Source organism: Silene latifolia, chromosome 1 (genome assembly GCF_048544455.1).
Source record: "Silene latifolia isolate original U9 population chromosome 1, ASM4854445v1, whole genome shotgun sequence".
NCBI lineage: Eukaryota > Viridiplantae > Streptophyta > Magnoliopsida > Caryophyllales > Caryophyllaceae > Silene > Silene latifolia.
The window spans coordinates 51,710,380-51,733,423 of record NC_133526.1 but is presented as its reverse complement, the minus strand read 5'-3'; the positions used below and the strand labels follow the sequence as shown (position 1 = coordinate 51,733,423).

The 23,044-nt window shown below is 35.4% G+C and overlaps 1 protein-coding gene across 1 annotated transcript in view; it reads right to left on the bottom strand.

Moving 5' to 3' along the window:
* The window catches only part of LOC141646690 (protein FAR1-RELATED SEQUENCE 5-like), a 30,755-nt gene extending 11,737 nt beyond the window's left edge, over positions 1 to 19,018 (bottom strand). The window contains exon 1 of the mRNA XM_074454598.1: positions 18,857 to 19,018. Coding sequence (XP_074310699.1) covers positions 18,857 to 19,018 — 162 coding nt within the window. The remainder of the gene's footprint in view (positions 1 to 18,856) is intronic.
* Positions 19,019 to 23,044: the final 4,026 nt, after the last annotated feature.

Sequence of the window (23,044 nt, the reverse complement as noted above, 5' to 3'; positions counted from 1 at the left end):
CAATATTGATCCCCTTACCTTTTGGTAAGGAGTATTAGATTTCTTTAAAGCAACAGATGTTCATATATCAATTTTCACTTTTAGTACTGCGCATAAACTTTATCTTGAATATGTTTAAACTATTTTATCTATATTTTTGTATGAGAAATTTTATATAATATCTTTAGTTTACCGAAGGTGGAGATTCAAAATTCAAATAAAGTTAACTAAGAAAAAAAAATATTATTTTACTCGGGTAACATTATCAGTTATTGATAGTATATTAATTAATAGTTGATAAGTTGTGTTTTGCTAACCGTAAAGTTGTAGTTTACAAATTAGAGTTCTCTTAAAATTCTCCGATGTATATATACATACATTCATGTTTAGTATATATATATATTCATCGCATACCACCACCAAATTATATGAAAATTTTCATAATATTTTTTAATTGTTGACTGGTCCATTGTTTAATGTAATATCATCTTTACTTTGGAGGGTAACTAAATATTAATTCGATCATTATCAATGTACGAATTTAACTCATAGAGTAATATTCAACATATAGTATTAAATTGCAACTGATTGTTTTACTGAACTAAAGTTCAAATTCATCATATCGTAATTCCATACAAATTTAAGTCATAACATCCAACATATATTAAATTGCAACTGATTATTTTCTTAACCTAAAGACCAAATTCTTATTTTAGTTTCATATTATTTCACAAAAGTTGATTTTTCTATAATCGACAACAATCTTGTTTGATATTATTAATCAACTTTACTTGAGCACTAAATTAGTCGTTATTTCACACAATTTCTCTTTAATGGCTAACTGTCTAGTAAATGATACTCCCTCTGTCTATCTTATTGTCAATTTCAGATTCTAAATTAAGTCCAGTTCATGATTAGTAGACTCTTATTCTAGTATTTGTTTTTCCAATAGTTAATAAAAGTCGTTTTCTTCTTTTTGTTCTCAATTGAAAAGTGAATTTAATTAGCTATGAAAAACGTGGCAATTTAAAACCAAGAAAATTTTAGGAAATGATCATGAGTCTATTGTTTATTGCTTATCTGTAATTTTATCCATCTTGGATAAATTAATTTTATTTTCAAATATCTATTCAAACATAGCTCGAACACCTATCAAACAAACACACTTCAGTTCAGTAGAAATAGAACGTATTTCAAATTATTAAAATCGTTTACAATAAACTACTAATCCACACACAATAAAATACTAATGTATACTAACCATTCTAAACAATTAATGAAAGAAACTTTAAATAAACAATCAAGTAACAAAACCACAAATAAATTATAGTGACAAACAATCACGGAAACAATTTTCCTTTCGGTAGAGTTTTACGTAGTGTTATACATGGGAGGGAATGCTTTTCTTCTTGAGGGAAAAGCTTTATGTTTCCGACACAATAACATTAGCAATCACCTTTGATCCCGAGTTTACCCAAATTCTTGGTTTCGATCCCTACGTACAAAACTAAACCCGACAACTGCAAAATAGCAAGCCAAATCTGGAATTATTCTCCCCATATACCCAATGTAGAGCAGGTAACTTCTTCGATTTCAGTATAGTGATCAGCAACATGGAATCCGATTCGAGCACCACATGAGATACATAGATCCATTTGCCTAGCCAGAGTCATAGTCAAACCAAACTTCGCTGCCCTTGCTTCCACTATACTCGGACACCACTGCTCCTTTGTTTGCATGCACCAAGCCCAAGCATGAGATTTTTCCGTCATGCCCTCTAAGCATCTCCTACGGGTCACAAGCAGGACCACCGTATTACGGGAATTCCAGATAGCCTAAGCTGTTATAACCATCTACATCTTGTTGTGCTCCTTTCCTTTGTAATAAAGGAGAACCGATTGAAGCAACAAACCTGATAGTCCCCCAAGGCTCCTCGACATCCCATGGATGGCAAATTATAGGCGTGTGTACATATATATAAATAGTGATTCATATAACTAAGACTCCAATGGCACCTAATTTTGCTATGCAAATAGGATTGTGTATGGTTTATTTGGGGTAGAGTTTTACCCGATTTATATTTTTATCTCCTCTGCATTATTTTATTTTTATTGGTCGAAAGTTTTTAACATAGGTTGGAGTCTCTATAATCGCTCGAAAAAAGCTTTCTTTATTAATATAGATAGATAGATATATAGATAGATATAGAGATTGTTAAATCATTAACCTTGCTCAACCTCCTTCGAAATTTTCAATTATTAATGATTAATCGACATATCGTACCCAAAAAAAAAATGATTAATCGACATTCATTAATCCATTATTACTAATTAAATTGACTCTTTTTATAAGTTTGTATCTTATTTTAATTAGAGTTTATGTTAAAATTTATTAGGGGTTAATTGGAGTGGAATAGTTTGGGGTAATTAGACGTCACCGGCGATATAGGTAGGTCTGCCGGCGGAGACATATGTGGTTGACGTTTGCCGCTTGAAGGCCCCTGATTTGGGAATTATTTACGTACTAGATTGAAGAAAAAAAAAAATAAGTACCCAATGTAGTAAACTCATGTAGTACAGTGCAAATCCCACGCCGCCATTGTAGTGCAAAAAATATTGTTCAATGTAAATAAACTAATGTAGTACACATTAGCAAACCCGCTACCGCGACTTAATCGGCCGACAAATCCTCTTCCCTAATTTCGACAAGAACTGTCAAAAATAGTGTATGTGAAATTAAAGGGGACTGACTGATTGAAATTAGAGAGAGTACATCAAAGACAAATTAGAGAAGAAAATGAAAGGGATAAAATGTCAATTGTTGTGTACTATAATGAGTAAAACATGTACTGTGAAAATCAACACCGTTTTTTTTAAGGTACTATTTAAATCGACACCTTATTAATATTTAATACTAGGTAGTATCCCGCGCTTCGCGCGACCTGTTTTAAAATTTTATTATTATAATTGAAGAAAAATAACATATTTTATATATGACCTTTAATATTTTTACTTATAAATAAAAATAAATTATTTTTTCTCAAATTTAATTTTTTTAGGTTTAACTTCAATGTTTTAAAATAAAATACATACAATTTTAATTAAAACTAATAAGTGATAATTAATTATGCATGATCAACGTTTTATAAATTATTTTGTGACTGATCAAATATCATATTAATTAAAATAAAATTTATTCAAATAATGCAACAATCAATATTAAGTTCTCAAATTATATCATTTCACGATTCGTTATGTTCCAAATCAATTAATATTTGTTCAAAATGCTGTGAATATAACTTTATGTAATTTTTTTTTTATGTATAACGCGTGATATTTATCTATCAAACATATAGAGTTCAAACTCAACATATTCAAATGTTTTGAGTGTGTCTTGCATGTATTAATGTATTATGTGTCAAACATATCTATTCTATAAGAATTGCATCTTTTGTATTTTAAAACAACTATATATAAATGATGTTTTAGAGTTTACCTGTAAATAAAATGGTTAAACTTTCTCAAATAATATTTTTTGAGGTTTAACTTCAAAGTATTTAAAAGATAACATATAAAATATTTAGCTAATAGTAATATTTAGTTAGTCATAATCAATATTTATATATATTTTAATTGAAGATATTAAAGTAAAATGTAACGTTTTTTCTATTTTTTCATGTCGTTTATAGTACAGTATATATTATTTAATAATCATTACTTCTATTTTGATTATTCAAATGCACTCGTGATCATTGTGTACATACATACTCGTATACATACTCGTTGTCACACTATTTAAATCTATTAAAATCTCATATGTATTTAATTTCTCGCAATATATTTTATTTTCATTCTCATATAAAATCTTATCTCTTAGTAGTTTTATTTAAGTTATGTTTTTAAGAAATACAACGACTCTTCCAAATATATTTTTCTTAATATTTAATGGTCTAAGTTTTATAACTTTTTCAAAATATCTTTGTACGTAAACATAAAACATTATGAGACACTCACTTTAATCATCTCTACAAATAATTTTTTTTTTTAATAAATACAATGAAAATTATACTCTATTTGAAGCATTTTTCGCAATGAACGTAATTATTTACATTTTAAAATTTTTATCAAAATATTTTTTTAATAAATTTAGAATCAAATCACCATAATTATTTAATACTCCCTCCTATTCATTTTAATTCTCCCCCTTTCCTTTTTCATCTATTCATATAACTCTCCCCCTTTTCTTATTTAGTAAAGTTTTATACTCATACTTTATCTTATTTTAATCATCTTACCCCACAACAATACTTATTTTAATCATCTTACCCCACAATAATACCTTCCCTCTCTCCAATTACTTTACACCACCACAATACTTTACAACAAAATAATCATCCTCTTAATTTGCATGCCCTTTTGAAAGGGGAAAGTTAAAATGAATAGGAGGGAGTATAATTTTATAATAAAATTTATTAAGCTATAATTATTATTTTGCTGAGATTTATACAACATTTATTATGCTTGTATTTAATGTTCTGTTGTAATTAATACTTGTATTTATGGCTGAGTTGACACGTGGCGCATTCACAACGCTTCAACCCAGTTATATATATATATATTTCACTTCACTGTATTTGATATGAAACAAAAAAAAAATTGAAATTGAAAAACTAATCAAAGAGAATTGAGTAAAGTTATGCATGAAATGTGTATTTTTATGAAAGTACTTTTTTTTTTACCATAAAACTACGGTTTTCATTTTATAATTCTCTCCAATTTTTTAATGAACTTTTTTTGTCACGAACCTAATAGTAAGTATGTGTTAAGTTATTTTCTAAAGTAATCATTATTGAATTATGAAAAATTTAGGAACTTATATCTATAGTTTATATCAATTTTATTTTATTATAATAAAAAAATTATTATTTTGAATTTAATTAAAAGATTAGAGTATAATTATAATAAAATTATATTTTAAGAAAAAATAAGAGAATTTTGGAGGGAAAACTAAGAGAATTTTTATTCTCTTAGTATTAAAGGGGGATGGATTTGGTCTTGCGATGGTCCATTTGAAGTCCAAATTAGGAATGTTATTGGAGCGAGACTGGCGGTAGGATTGATATCCTACATCCACATCCATAAATTAACGAACGGGGCTGGCGGTAGAATTGATAACCTACATCCATAAATTAACTAAATTACTTTTTCACAAACGGAATTTACTTTTTTCACATACATTTTTTCATTAAGTTTTCATCTAATACCCTTCTTATCTAATAGTTAAACAAATTAATTTCTATATCCATTGTTCTTTTAAACCTAATCTGATTGCTCCATGGACTTGAATAATCAATCTCGATCTCCAATTAATGAAGTAATTTACTTGTTGAGTTTTACTTAAGTAATCAAATTTTATTTGTTTGTTTAAAATGAAATTAGAATTTGTTGAGTTTTTATTCAATTATTCAAATTAGGGCGGTAGTTTTAGTGTATCTATACGGATAGATACCATGTAATCTGTCGAGACTCGAGACAATCAACTTTAATCACTGAGTGTACTTGTTTTTAGGATTACTATCATAATTTCAGTTCTTATCTTTTGTTGTCAATTTGTTTATAGAATATATATTCTTCCTTTCAATTCGTAATATTGTTTCCAAATTTCAATAAACAAAGTGATGATGCGACATGCCCAAATTTGACCCCACACAAATTTGTGGTGCGAGTTCGTAGTGGCCGGGACAGCGGACGCCGGACAGGAGTGTATGTTGAATGCTTGAAGGGCAGGGGTAAGCCGATAGGAGGGTAGGGCAATGGATAAGGATGGACTGATGGAGAAGTGGGTAATTGGTTTTAAGGGGAGGAGGGATTAGAAAAACTTACAAGGATAAAATCGTAAAAAATCGTATGTGAAAGAGTAAAACTCGTATGTGAAAAAGCACGACTCTACTAACATTTGATCCACCACTTATGATGATGTACGTTTGCACTCAGACTTACCAACTGAGTATAAAGTAATAACTGTAACTAATAACCCCACAACCTTACGAATACCTAGATGAGTACTCATTTCCTCTCCCACCACCTTGTTGGTACTCATATGAGTACCCATTAACCTACCCATCGCCTTATATAGATTTGACAAGATTGATCTAAGTCGAACCCAACTTGCACCCAAATTAAGGATCTGAATTTGATCCAAAATCCAAATTGACCCAACTTAGTCAGGCCAACCCAAATGTTTATTATTGAAAACTAATTGTTATCCCCAAATAACTTGAAAACAACCTGACCCAACCTAAACCCGACTGATTGACCTGTTTGCCAGGTACCCATTTACCGCTCAAATTACTATTCTTCTCAAACAGTAACTCTCCTATAGGACCGTCCTATAACATAGGACGGGCCAAATAGAAGAAGTCAGCCCAAAATAAAAGTAAACTGTGCAAATCATAACTCCTCTCAAGTCTCACCCTCTCATACCCACCCCACCTCCTCACCTTCAATACGACACCATCTATGCAAACTATTCCTCCACCGCTTCTCCACGTTCTCATCCCCACCACCACTGCCACCAGTCTGCCACCATCTCCTTTACCACCTTTGCAATTTTCGTTCCCAACACTTCGACCCTCTCTCTCCCTCCGTTAATCATTCAAACGAAAAGATCAAGACCGTCAATAATCATTGTCGATCCGTTGTAGCTAACCACCACCAAGTAAGTTAGGAAAATGATCTTCAAAACCCATGTCTTTAAATAAAAATTCAATACTTCTAAACTTTAATTAATGGTTATAATTTGAATACTCATAGTTATATATTGTAAACTTTGAGTTTTAAGTTCAAGTTGTTAACTTAAAACATGATGTTTTCAAGTTAAAACACAAGTTTCTTAGAATTAAAGTGATGAGTTTTATCCCACATTTAAGGTGAGAGCTATTTCAATATTTCCAAGGTAAAATCATGAGTTTTCAATCTAAAACCTAAAGAAAACAAGCTTAAAAACTTTTTTTTAGGGTTTTTCATGAGAACAATCCATCATATTCCCCCTCTTCTCATATTAATCTATCCTAACGTTTAACTGAGAATAGTCTCGTCTTTGACCTCATTTAACTTGCAGCTAGTCTTGCTTGTGACGGGCTAATCCCGTCACAAGCTTGTGACCTCTCACAAAAAGGGAGAGGGGACAAGGTGGGGCACCCCCCATGTGCTTCTCCACTCACCTCTCATGGGTCATTTGTGAGAGGAAACGGTATCCGTCACAAGTTTGTGACGGATATCGCCGTCACAAATGAGAATTTGTGTTTAACTTGTATTAGACCAACCTCTTTTTTGACCTGTTAGTACCAGTTTCTAAACAGGTGATGTGACACCCTTAAAAATGCGATAATTAACACCTAAAATCTACGGAAAAACTGGTAGGATATGTTTGTAATTGGTCCAACTATATAAAAACCTGTAATTTCAAAAATTTTTCTAAACCAATCACAACATTTCCAACATTCCCAAGAGGCGGGTGCCAAAACCTGCAATGCTAACGAACTAATTTACATGCTATAGCTAACGATAAGAAAATGTAATGATACAAACCCAAAATAGAAAAGGGAGACATATGTCCCTTCAAATTATATACAAAACCAAAAGTTAAAAGGTTTACTATAAGAATAGCCCAAACTAGGTCCAAGGTTCCTTATGCTCACTAGCTCGTCTGTGACCCCAACAAAGCATCATCAACCTGTCAATCGCATTTTATACAAACACGAAAGCCACAATTCAGTGGGGAGTAACTTCGAGTCCTCCCAGCCACGAATCGTCATAATTAATGTAACATGTAGTAAAACATGTGAACCAAATGATAATTCATCTAATTTCCAAGTATTATAACATATGAATACTAAATTGACCAATTTAAACTATCATGTGAAACATATAACAAATTGTAATCCAAACTTTATCAATTGTAACCGGCTTACATCTCACCTATTAAAATTCATAAAATCACCATACAAGAAAGGGCAATATATCAAAGACAGGCATAAGTTCTTAGTACCGTCAATAGTCACTCTGTAACTCGAGTCTATACCACGAGGTAGGGAAGGTAATCGAACCGGTATCTTGGCTCAGCGGTTCATATTAATAAAACATGGCCAAGACACAACACAACCCTAGCCTAAAATCTGCGCAGACCTAGACATGCGGATACACACCACCGCACCCAAGACCCACAATTTTTTTTAAAACAAAGTGAGTACCCTAAGGAGTCCACCAAAGGGTTGGCTAGTACTTAAGCTGACCACTTACTATCAAAATAAGTAACAAGGTCATGCCCCAACTTGGATATAAATCCACTAGTCAGGAAGACAAAGGCTATCAAGCAGTGAACATATACTCGTCAAAGGCTATAAGGACCTATCTATGACAAACACAACAACCTGCAAGAGATATTCAATACCCATTTCAATTCTAGCAAATTTTAACAATATTAAAGGCTTTAGGGGAAACTAGGGCCATTTTTACAATATAAGTAGCTACTCAAATCAACTAACTACACATGTGAAACATAAATATAATAAATGGCCTAAAACAAGAAAAAGGCCGATTATCCAATTCATATAAAACTTCATCCAACCGAATTTTTACCCGCAACCCCAGCCCTGCGACAGGTACGGGTTAAATTGCGGCTGACCAATCACACAATTGACTGACATCGAATCAGTCAAAGGGACCAAGGCTCAGTTTTCGGCACAATCATCAAAACATTACAATTATAGCTATATAATTAATTTTGAGCCTAATCGTTACAATTTCATTTTATAATTTACCCTAACATGTGAAAACTATTAATATAAGCATAATTTTTACTATTAACCCAATTTTCACCACTAACATGATTCAATTCAAAGTGTACTCAAGTGTAACTTATACTAAACATATCATTAATGAACCCGAAATGACAAATGTTGCATGAAAAATCACGAAACAAGTAACGGGCCGACCCGGGCTAGCCGTGGGCCTGCCATGGGCCTGCCGGCCTGCTGCCCCACCCCCACACCTCCATTTTTTTCCGTTTTTGTTCAGTATAAGACCGTCTGAAACATAATTAATCGTCCCCACTACTAACATGTTAACTTAAACTAACAAAAATACATGAATTAGCCATGCATGCAACCATTTTATCATATGGAATTAACTACTTAAATGAAAATCACAAAACATACAAAAACAACAAAGATTGTGACGATTATTCGTCGAGTAACTCGAAATATGTTACCTTAAGCTAGAAAATGAGCAATTAGCACCTTAAAACCCAAACCCTAACAAGCACTAGCCGCTATCCTCCACAATATACGAGTCCCCAAACTCGTCTTCCAATTCTTCACCTAAATAAACAAATAAAACACAAAAATAAGCATAAAAATACCGAAATTACCGAATTTCGTCTTAAAACAACTTCAAGAAAACTGAAATTAAATTATACCAGGTTGTAGATCTCGACGAGAGGATTCCGGAAATGTAAATTTCGTGAAAATCCGATAAGAAACGAGAAAGATGTGATGATTTTTAGCTTGAAATGTATAAAAATGGTGTTTTGGGAAGATTAGAATGTTGAAGAAGATGAAGAATAGAAAAATCAGAAAAAAAAAAAGAAAGGGGAAGGGGGTTTGTCCGCGGGAAAGGGAGAAAGGAAAGGAGGAGAGCGGGTTTGAGTCGGGATTTTACGAGTCGGTTTTGGCTCGTTTCGATAATAATTAAAACCGTAGGTCAAATGCAAATTCCGACAAGACCAAAGTTCTTAAACACGAGATTACAAGAAAATTGAATACTCATACGACCCATTTCCAAATTCGTTTACCCAACGTTCAAAAGAATTGTCATTTTCCCCCCGATATGCCCTTATTTCGAAATAAAAAGTTTTACACAAATTAAACTATTTTTAAACATTTCGAAACTATCAAAATAAATACTTTTCTTCAAAATATACTAAAATTATATTTCTTTGAATTATTTTTACTTTAAATACTTAAATATCAAATTTTATTTGATTAATAAATTATTTTCGAAATATATTAACGGTCCAAAATTTACGGGGCGTTACAGGTGACCATATGGGTCCCATTATTCTTTTTTTTTTTTTCTGTTTAATCTTCATATCTTACATTATCATTTCTTCAATTTTCTGTTTCTTCTTCTTAATTTCTTCAATTCTTCAGTTTACTCTCTCTTTTATTTCTTCTTCTTCTTTCTTTTATTTGCATTTAATCTAACATTTTCTTTAAAAAGCCTAATCAATTCTTCATCAATGGAAGCATCAGCAACAATAATAAGAATTCCTCCATCAAACAAAGTAAAATCAGCATCAAGATTATCTCACATATTAACCAAGAATCTCGATATAGGTAGCGAATCGGAGACCCATCAAATCCCACATTACCAAGTTGAATATGCACCTTCACCATCTCCTACGAAACCTCGAAAAACCCCGCCAACATCAAAGCTCTCATTTACTAATGTTGGAAATATAGTATCACTATAGGGGCGAAGATATAATTAGAGAGTATTTGTTGTTGTGTCGTGGTATGGAGGCCACTGAATGAGAAACGAAATCGCCCCGACTACTGTACAAATCGATATTGGCGTCGTCCCCCATGGTCACACAACACTCCTAAAAGTTGTGTACTCAACCACTAGAAGTTGAAACTCATATGGTATGCTCAAAATTATCATAGAGAAGTAGTAGAGATATATGAAGATGTATGTCTCAAATGACTATATACTTCTCATATTTATAGTGATTAATTAGCACTATAAGAGGCATAACCACTACCATAAACATGGAGTTAATGGGGTTATAAACATGCATTTAGTGGAGAGAGTGGAGAGATTCTCTTACGAGGTAATAGAAGGCTTCTCTACAATGTAATGTATCTAGATAACATTACTAGCCTTTTGCATTACTTCCAACAATTCCCCACTAATGCAAAGGATATACAAAATTCTGAGCATATTAATAAGGATTGATACTTAAGCATTAGTATCTTTCGATTTGAACTAACACATAGTGAAATGGAACAATTCTTTCATCACCTAGAGAGTGAATGAATCTTGAACTCCTAGACTCCGGGGTAAATTCCAAACACATATCTCACCTTAAGTTCCAGACGAGTTCCGCGATACAATTCAACAAATTTATGGCCAAATGAACCTTGGGATTCTCACAAGTGCTCTAGAGAGATAGCCTAGTCTCTCATAAAAGGAGGCCAATCCTTCACACTCACGTAGGTGATTCCAACAAGTCTATCTCCATATAAACCACTCACGCATGAGCTATAGAATCATTAAGAGCTCTAAGGCTCAACCTCTCAACATAGCGGTGAATCCATCAGGTCCTTCTCAATAAGACCACCCAATTAAATAAAAGGATATAGATTCATTAAAAGCTCTAAGGCTCAACCTTTCAACATTGCGGTGAATCCATCAAGTCCTTCTCAATAGGACCACCCAAATAAATGGATATAGATTTATTAAGAGAAATATCTCAACCTCCATCATTACGGTGATCTTATCAAGTCCGTCTCACAAGGACCACCCAATTTTGGGCTAAGACCATTAAGAGCTATATGCTAAACCTTCCAAAATAGTGTACATGTCATAGGAATGGGATGTGTACACAAGTATGAGTTACCTATGACTTCGTTAGACCACCCTTGCATAGCAAATTCCGGTATCCACCACAAATTCCTCAACTAATAGGCTTTTGCCCCATTCCCCTCGGCAATTCTAGGACTTATTTCTTTCTTAGTCCATTAGCTTAAATATGCTCCACTCAAATTTCACAAAGATATTAATTTGTGAGCATATTATTCTCAATCAACTTTCTCAAATCAAATCTGCATAAAATGTGTAAATCTGCAAGTCATTATACACATTATTTTAGCATTATTAAGTTGATATTAGCATTATGCTAACGATAAACATTAGGCAAAACTCCATGCCCCCACAATTAAGTAGTAGCTAATAATAGTTTCACAATCACCCTGCATCTTACCCTGCAAGATTAAGAGCAATATAATATGCTTACATAATAGACAAGGTTATAATAGTCTTCTCAATAGACTTAAAACAAGATCACCATTAAAGGTGGAAATGTATAGTATTCACCATAGATCTCACCTTGTCGATCGTCATTACCTTTTGGTAGATCCAATATCTTTCTAGATACTCAACATAGTGCAATTCTTAATATTGCGCCTTAGGCACTTTACCAAATGTGAATGATAACTTTGGTAATGAATACACAAACAAAATGTACTTAGCTGCATAAGCTACATTGAAGCAACTATAATTATACATATTAGACTTCTCACAATAGTCAAAACATGTTCTCTTATAACTCATTAGCATCATTGTTCTAATTAAATATAGAGCTCCACTCTCATGTCGTTTAAAAGAATAAATAATCTTCTTTATTATTTTCTCTTTCTAATAAATTGGCATAGAATAAAGCATACACTTAGTGTTTATGATTTTGCACCCAAAATCATATTATTTACTAAAAGCTCTATATACATCATCATTCTTATATTAGAAAACAACGAATCTCGATGATTGTTTCACTTATATTTACTCTTTGCAAATCCATAATATTTTACAAAAAGAATTTTACACCTTACTCATATAATAACAATCATCATAATCTCATATAGTATGGTATAAGCTAAGTGACGTAACCAACAAAATACACTACAATATTTTGGTCAGTTAATCATGTATAAAACATACACTCGTTATTTTCTATGTATCCCCACAATCAAAATATTTCTTAGATACATACTCCACACAACTGAAATATCAAATCTAAACAGGATGAATAATTTTATCAAATAATAAATTGAACGTCTTCCCCCACATGTTGTCACGCCACAAATTAGTGACAAACATACTCGTTCAAACAAAATATACACATTATTCCTTCATTAATCATCTCAACTTTTAGTTATCATATAATTGTACATGACAATTTATAATCTCCATAATCTACTTTTATGAAGCTTTGACAAATATTCATTTTCAACATTTGTCGCACACACAAATATTTCTAAGATAGTATGTATATCAATTGAAAAAAAAACTATTTAACCCCCACATTTGGTTCATAAGCCAAATATCAATTTTAGTTCATCCCATAATCAAAACTAAGTAGTCAATCCAAATGAGTGAAACATTTTGCATGATATACATATTATACACATAAAAATATCTTGGACACTCAATCATTCTAGCTACTTGTCAATCAAAATCTTGGAACAATTTTCTTCACATATTCTTGAAATCAATTATCAAGACTAATATTATTGTTGTGTTCATCTATCTCCCTCTGCGAAAGCAAAGTCCAGGACTCGACTTTCTGACCGTCATGATATGGTTAAGGAACTGAGTGGTGATCTTAGGAGGAGATGCAAGACTAGGACTAGCTCTAATGGCTTTTCTGCTTGTGAGTCGTAATATCAGGAGGTCGAGAAGGAGGATTGAAAATGAGGAAAGGGAAATTGTTGCTTTTGATGAGTTGAATAAACCAAATAAGAGATACGGGTTGCCATGACAATGAAAATTGCACTTGTTGATCAATTTGCACCCCAGTTAAAAGAGGAAATCAAATTGGGGAAATTAATCTAGGGTTTTCATTGTTTAAGAAACTAGTTTTGTATCCCGTGAAAATCACGGGATTTTTAAAGGCTTTTTTTAGGTTTATATTTTTACTATATGATTTTCTTGCGTGGTTTTAATAAAAATTTTAATCATGAATTGATCAAATGATAGATATGTAGGTTTTATAACTTCAACTCCAGGTATCTCATAAATGGAAGTACATGATACAAATACCTCGGCCCTCGGAAAAGTAAGAAAATGTAGTAACATCGGCAAGATATTTCAATCGTATTGGAGTTTGTGGAACTTGATATGCATTAAAAAAGTAATCTTAAAAAGAAAGCATCTTATCTAAATAAACGAAAAAAATATGACCGGTAAATTAATATAGCAAACAAAATATGAGAGCTCAAAAGTAACAAATATTAACAGATAAATTAGCTAGAAATTTACGAAAATGTAAATTGTTTTCCAAATCCGCATATTATCACAATTTCCATCTTATTCCCTAGAAATAATCCGTAATAATACATTAATAAAACTCGATATCACAAGAATAATGTCTTATCCATTAACAACTTTATACATAAATACCAATTGATTCAAAAGATGAATTATCATACCAATTGATTCAGAAACTTACATACCAAATTTACCAAATCGTCTGACTACATACAGCAGATTATTGTGCCAATTGATTCAAAACTAAAAACGAAAAGTGTTTTATCTCAAAGTAGTAGGGAAAGTCTTCACCTAACCAATTATATTATTTCTTTCATATTCTACTTTTTTCTTCAACTTTGGATGATTTCTCCTCTGCTCTTTAATTTTCCCTGCCATTCAAATTTTAATCATTTATAACCGGTATATAAACATATTTTGACACTCGCTTAATTGAAAAACAAAAAATATATGTTTAAATAAGCTCAATTCTTGAATAATGGAAGAAATAAATTTGATGAATACCTCATTTGAAAGACAATTTAAAGCATTCCATGATTAAAACTTTCAATCTAAAACAATATTATCAAAACACAGATAAACACAGATTAGTTTAATAATCATAACATTTAAATAAAAAAAAGTTCACACTTACCTTGTTTTTATGATAAGAATAATGATAAAATGTGTTTTGAGTTGATTCTTATTTATACTTGAAATTTATTATTATGTTTTGGAAACAAAGAAGATAAAAATAAAAAGATGACACTATATAGAAGGGATTGTAGTTATGGAGGTCATTAAAATTGTGAAAGAGTGTTCTATGACTCTTTAATTTTTTTCTTGAGAAGATTGAAGGGTAGTTAAATAGCTATTGATTTCCTTAGATTTATGTGCATTTATTCGGCATTATTAAATAAAAATTTATTATTATTCATTTTTTGGTAAAAAAAAAAAATTATTATTACTGTATTATTTATTGAGTTATTTAGAGTGTTTTATGATTCTTTAATATTTTTCTTGGGAAGATTGAAGGGTAGGTAAATAACTATTGATTTCTTTAGATTTATGTGTATTTATTCCGTATTATTAAGTGAAAATTTATTATTGTTCATTTTTTGTAAAATAATAATAATAATAATTATTATTATTATTATTTATTATTATTATTATTATTATTATTATTATTATTTTTTTTTTTTTTTTATATAAGGATGCGCGCAGCTTTCATTAAATGAAAAACAAAAGTTTACATGAAATTGGTAGGGAGCCGAGAAACAAGCTGGGCTCCCACACCCTTAGCAACAGCAAAGCTAAGTCTAGTAAAAATGTAAGCGGCCACCCGAGCCCCTGCATCCTGAGATACCGAGAATTTCTGGATCCGCTTGAGCAAGGCAACAACATCCGAACCCAGCTCCCCAAGTGAAGAGAAAGAGAAAGGAAGGAAACCATAACCCGCCATCGCGCACAAATCCCCATACTTAGCACACTTTCGCTGAGCAAAGATCGGGCCGACAACCCGGCCAGTGCACAAAATCCGTCATCCTCCGAGTCAAAGGAGAAGAACCGTCAAGTCGACGCACACATCACGCCCCCGTCCCAAGAATAAAGCAATAAATCCGCAGGACGAAGAGAGCCACCATGCCCATCAACCAAACCGATATCAACCTCCTTTCCCGCAAAGAATACCGGATCTAAAGCGGATGTCGAAAAGAGTGTCCCGGACAAGGTTATGCCGATGTTTAACGCCCACAGTACCAGTACAAGAAACAACGTGGTCCCCAAAAACATCCTCAACAAAAACCCGAGAGCAAGCAGGACAGGGCCTAGATACCATGAATAACGGAACACCCAGACGATACCCAAGCACACTACGGTAAGTCCTCCCGTTCATAGTCTGACCCAACCCGAGATAGGAACCGCACGTAACCAATTAGAGGAGTGAGAACCCTGCTGAGACTGCCATAAAGCAAGCAGTCGTGGTGTCAAGGTGAAAACAGACTCGAGGCAAAGAAAGAACCGTCGCGAAATAAATGTCCGCAATTTCTTCATAAGTTTGGGGGCGCAATTTCACTAGGGTTACCTAAAATACCGAGCCTCGTAGTAGCAGTAAAAACCCGTGCGGCATCATCAAAAGGGCCAGCCTACAATACCGGAAGGGCCGAGGAGCTTAGCCGCAAACCAAAGCAGATCGCAAACGGGACGCAATAAAAGCATAAAATAAAACATCTCCCGCCGCATAGACACCAAGACCACCAAGATGAAAAGGGAATGTAGCAAGGCGCCACTGCCAATCCCCAAAACCCGGGCCAGACGCGGTGACAATACGTTCCAAGCTTGAACGAAGAGCGGCATCAAAAGGAAGATGGACAGACCCAAAAACACTAGGGGAGCAAGTACGAAGTGAGAAATAGAGCTTAGAAATACCAGTACAGGCTCGAAGTAGAAGCAACTCACATTGCGGGTCCTCAATCCTCGCAACCAAGTCCATTAGCTCAATGGTCTTAGTTACTCTCTTCGCCACAATCTCACTGCCAAAACCAGGACAATCCGAGGTCCACCCAAAATCGTAACACCACGCAATGGCCGAGAAATAGAAGGGGGGAAAACTCCAGGGAGCCGACTCTGGGGATCCTCAACAGGCCAAAAGACCTCCGTCTTGGAGACATTAAGATGCAGTCCAAAACGAAGGCCATCCACCATAATCAAATTCAAGACCTTCCCAACCTCCAAAGTATCACCCACAATGGTGCCATCATCTAAGTACCATGCCTGCATAGTGAGGTCAAAAGTGTCCCGGATTTTACATACTAAGGGATGCAAAACCAAAGCGAAAAGCAAAGGGCCCAACGGGTCACCCTGCTGAACACCCTGACAAGACCACAAGCAGTGCTCCCCATAAAAAAGACGGGCCGGGCTGGAATAACAAAACCCCACCCAACGGGAAAGAACCGGACAACGACGGCGGACCTCCTGAAGCATGGTCACACGATCAACAAGGTTGAACGCATTCTGGAAATCAACCAGCAACATAGAAAGCCCCACCTCAGCACCCCGAGCCTCAATGAGCCGGTTCAAGGCATGCAAGATAGCCTCTCCTCCACCGGACACACCCACCCCAAACTGAAGCCCATCAAAATATGAAGATAAAGAAGGACCAACCATAAAAGCACCAACTTTAGAGACAAGCCGTCTCCAGACCGTGCCAACAGCAATAGGACGAACCCCACCACCCGGTTTAACGAGTGGCGTGAGAGGGGCGCTGGCAATGTACTCACTCAGAGGAAGAGGACACCGGCCCTCAAGAAAAAGATTAACCACCCTAGTAAGAGAAGTGATCAAATCATCAGAGATAGCCACAGCAGCGCCACTCAAACAGTCCATAAGGTGCTGGGCACGAAAACCATCCCGCCCACAAGAAGTACCGCGTGGGAAGCTACGAATCATATCCAAAACCACCGTCGAAGAGGCAACCAGAGGATGATGATCTCCAGACAAAGGAGGCAAAGAAGGAGGCGGGGCGACAGGATGCTTCTCACGCAAGGCCACAAGAGTGGCATCGGAGTAGGGGGCGACACCAGAGGAAGAAAGCACCCTGACAGCAGCAGTATAGTGGCCGTCACAAATCTTCCGCCGACATTGGCGGAGGTTAAGCTCACTCAAATCCAGATTCTCGTCCACAGTAAATGAAGAAGGACCCTCATCGAAACACTCGCGCAAAACCGCAAACCCCCCCCTGGGACCCCCCAAAGCAAGGATAGCCCTGGCAATACTCTCCTCCTGACGCTGACGCCGAATAGCAGTCCTACACTCATGATTACTCCGAGGAGAGAAAGTCTTAAGCAGACACAGCGGTAGAACAAGCAAACGAACCCAACGGGAGAGATCACCAGGTAATCCAGCCACATCATCCATGGCCCCTTTCAAAGCCCGAGCAAACCCAAGACGGCATTTAGGAGGAATAGATTTCACGGTGCGAAGTCCTAACGACAATAAACGATCAAGCGAAGATATAGACCACTGAACAAGCTCAATACTATCATCAGAAGAAACCGAAGTAGAAGGAGCCAAAGGTCTCGGAATACCATAAATATGAAAGGTGTAGAGGCCATCAACACACTCCGGATACTTCACAATATCACCCCGACTATGCCGACATCTAGCTTGAGTAGTACGGGTTTTAAAACATACCCCACACAACCAGAGCCCCATCCGTCTCAAATAACTCTCGGCGTTAGAATAAACCGTCAAACTATCAGTAAGAGTCTGACGTGTAAGTTCCAACGCCCCCTCATGACAATGTCGGTCCTGAAAATGCTTCTGCCATGCAGCCTTAGTAAGGCCCTTACCAAAACCATCCCGACACGCATGAAGACCCGAAAAGGGACAATGATACCGCACAAGCTCAGGCATAAAAGAAGGAATAAAAGCCTTCCTCCTCACATGCAGGGACCCACGCAACACCAAAAAAGCTTAAAATAAAAATACTCAAAAACGCAGCAGCATGAAGCAGGTCAACTCATAATCAACGCAACAAGTCAACGCTGCAAATACCCCAGCTAACCTGCACCACGCTACAACACACCAAAACACCGAACCCAAGTAACCCCTAAACCAGCAGCGGCCACCACAGACTGAACCCTAAACACCACGGCCCAAACAGACCGAGGAAAAGCATCGGGCAGAAGGCATCACCACCACCGGAGAAAGCGGCCGAGGAGACACAAAGAGGAAAAGGAAAACAAAAATGCCGAAAAAAAAAACAAAAGGAAAGCCTTGACACAACGAACCTGACCGGAGACGACAGCCAGTGAAGATCGACGGCAGCGACAGCCAAGAAAACGTCGAGCAAAGCCGACAACAACCAACGCAGTAGCCGAAAACGAAAAGATCTCAAAACCGACAACTCCCGTCGACCTGCACCCGTCGCAGATCCCTAACAGCACCCACATAGTAAACCAACAAACGACCACCCTCGACCGGTGACGTGCGGTCTGAAGGTCGACCCGGGGTGGTTGTTGATGGTGTAAAGGGGCAGAAGGAACTGTTGGGTAAAGACCGCAAACCAAAAAAACCCAACACGCAAACCCGTTACAAGACACCCTAAAACCCAACACCGGGAAACCTGACAGCCGACAAGATGATGGCCGGCGTGAGACAGGTGCAACGGTGTCGTAGTCGAGGGCAAGAGCGTTGACGTCAGCAGAGATGATGGCAACAGCTCGTTCAAAAATCGCCTTCCCACACTCTCAAAAATCGCCTTCCCTTATTATTATTATTATTATTATTATTATTATTATTATTATTATTATTATTATTATTATTATTATTATTATTATTATTATTATTATTATTATTATTATTATTATTATTATTATTATTATTATTATTATTATTATTATTATTATTATTATTATTATTATTATTATTATTATTATTATTATTATTATTATTATTATTATTATTATTATTATTATTATTATTATTATTATTATTATTATTATTATTATTATTATTATTATTATTATTATTATTATTATTATTATTATTATTATTATTATTATTATTATTATTATTATTATTATTATGTAGAGTGTTTTATGACTTTTTAATATTTTTCTTGGGAAGATTGAAGGGTAGGAAAATAGCTATTGATTTCTTTAGATTTATGTGCATTTATTCCGTATTATTAAGTGAAAATATATTATTATTCATTTTTTTTACAAAAGAAAATTATTATTATTTATTGATTTATTATTGTATAAATAGGTATGCTAGGTGGCAATAACATATGACATGACACGTGGCATGCATTTCAAAAGAGGCTCAACATGTCTTTCAGTAATATTCACAATCAATTCTTAGATAACTCTGATATCCCAATGGTCTTTGCCGATCTTCGAGTTCGGTATTCCTCAAACGAGAATGCCAAAACGTCTAAGTCGTTGAATGCTATTGTGGGAATTCGACAATTGATCTTGATACTATAGTTGAACCAGCCCCGGTGGTGGAAGATGCTAGCGAAATTGAAAGTGAACCGAGGTCGAACCAGGAAGCTTGGACGGAAGTATCTAGGAAAAAGGTAAATCGCCTCGCCCCTTCCTCGCCTCGCTAAGAAAATCCTTCAATTTCTGCAGAAGATGTGAAACCCGAGATTGATTCTTTGGAGTATGCAGTAGTTTGTTATGTGTTAGGAGGAAATCCACCTTGGGAATTGCTGTCTGGGCATGTTCAACGTTTGTGGGGAAAATATAAGTTTGATAAACTGTCTTTTCTTCCTAATGGTGTGTTCCTTGTGAGGTTTCCCACTTTGGAATGTCGCAATCTTGTTCTTAAGCAGGGATTCCCCATGTTTGACAACAAACCCCTAATAGTGAAACCATGGACTCCAGCGACTACACTCACTAAAGAAAAAGTTAAGGCAGTTCCCATATGGCTTCGATTATGTGGACTTGGGTTAAAATTTTGGGGTAGTCAATGTTTGGAGAAATTGGCCTCTCTCATTGGTAAGTATGTTCGATCTGATACAGCTACTTTGGAGAAAACTCGTCTGGGTTATGCTAGGCTAATGATTGAAGTAGAGGTGGGTCAGGAATTCCCTGATAAACTCTATTTTAATGATGAATTTGGGGTTGAGAATTGTGTCCTGGTGGAGTATGAATGGAAGCCTATGTTGTGCTCGCTTTGTAAAGGAGTTGGGCATGCCACAGGAGAATGTAGGAAGAAGCCAATTGCACCTCAGGTAGCGCCTAAGGTTGTGCAAGTGTGGAAACCTAAGGTTATACCTCAGCCAGTTACTAAAACTCCTGCACCTTATGGAGGACCAACAGTCTGTGACTCTTCTATTTTGTTATCCCCACCCTCAAATATTACTCAAATTGTGAGACGGAGCATCAGAGTCTTGGAGGTGAGTGTACTGCTGGCACCTCTTATGCAGCTATACTTTCTCCAACTAAAAAGACCTCCCTTATACTTACTGAATCTCAATCACAAATGCCAGAGGATACTAGCCAAGTACCATCTACACAATTGAAAGAGGGCACTGTACCACCTGTAAATCAAGGGGATGGATAATTTGGGGTTTTGGAATGTTAGAGGTATGAACAACATCAATAAACAAATAGATATTAAGTGGTTTTTGCATCAAAATAAGATTGGGCTTTATGGTTTAGTAGAAACAAAAATCAAAACTCCTAATTTTTCTTCTATTTTTAATAATCTTGGGCATGGGTGGAATGGTATCAATAATAATAATCATCATCCTGGGGGAAGGATTTGGATCATATGGTTGCCTCATATTTTTCATATCCAGTTGCTTTATTCCTCTGATCAACACTTGACGGTAGCTGTTACTGAAATATCTTCTGGGGATGTTTTCTGGTTGACTGTTGTTTATGGTTCTAATTCTGATACTGAAAGAACTGAGCTCTGGCAGCAACTTAAAGATATTAAGGACAGTTGTAATGGACCCTGGTGTATTGGGGGTGATTTTAATAGTTTACTTAATTTCAATGAGAGACTGGGGAGCACTGTCTTATGGAATGAAATCAGAGATTTTAGAGAGTGTGTTGACTACTGTGATGTCATGGATATTAAAGCTAAAGGTTCTTTCTTCACTTGGACTAATAAGCAGGGGCCTGATACTAGAGTTTACTCCAGAATTGATAGATTCCTTATTAACAAGGATTGGCTTTCTCTCTATCCTGGTAGCTATGCTTATTTTTTGAATGAGGGATTGTTTGATCATACTCCCTGTGTTTGCTACAGGAGGAGTGAGAGCCCTATTAGGAAGCCTAGCTTTATATACTTCAATATGTGGGGAACTGCACCTGATTTCAAAAGCATTATTCAGAATGAATGGGGTGTTACTGTTACAGGGGTTAAAATGTTTCAAGTACTTACCAAAATGAAAAATCTCAAAAAACCTCTCAAAGCTCTTAATAGGAATCAATTTTCAGACATTGAAAAAGCTACTTCTGTTGCAAGAGTGTTACTTGATTCTATCCAAACAAGACTCCATATGAATCCATCTGATGAGAATCTCATTCATGAGGAAAAAGAGGCAGCTGATACTTATTATAATTTGCACAAAGCTCATCTCAGTTTTTTAAGGCAGAAAGCCAAAGTGGATTGGCTCAAAGCTGGGGATGAGAACACAGCTTATTTTCATAGACATATTCAAGCAAAGCAATATCAGAACAAAATTCTCAACATTAAGGATAAGCAGCATGTTCTTCAAAGTGACCCTCAGTCCATTGAGAAGGCTTTCTTGGATTACTATACTGATCTTTTGGGATCCAGGCAAGAGACTCATCCTGTGCATCTTTCTACTGTTCAAACTGGTAATTTGGTTCAACCCCATCATCTTCCTATGCTTTCTAGACCTGTCACTTATGAGGAAATAAAGGAGTGTGTATTTTCTATTCCTTCTACCAAAGCTCCTGGACCTGATGGCTTTACAAGCCAATTCTTTAAGGACTCCTGGGACCTCATTGGACATGATGTTTGTGAAGCTATCATGGATTTCTTTCATACTGGCAAGCTTCTGAAACAGCTAAACACTACTACTATCACTCTCATTCCAAAAGTTGATAATCCTACTTCTGTATTTGAGTTCAGGCCTATAGCTTGTTGTAACCTCATCTACAAGTGCATTGCAAAGCTACTATGCACTAGGCTTGGGGAGATACTACCTGATATTGTGAATCCTAGTCAGGGAGGTTTTGTCAAAGGGAGGAGTATTGTCGAGAACGTCCTTATTTGCCAAGACTTGGTCAGACTTTATAAGCGGAAAAGTGCCTCCCCTAGATGTCTCATTAAAATTGATCTAAGGAAGGCCTATGATACTGTGGAATGGGTTTTTTTGAGGCAAATGCTGGAAGCTCTGAGGTTTCCTAAAGACTTCATTGACAAAATTATGATCTGTGTCACCACTCCTACTTATTCCCTTGCTTTGAATGGGAACAATTTTGGGTTTT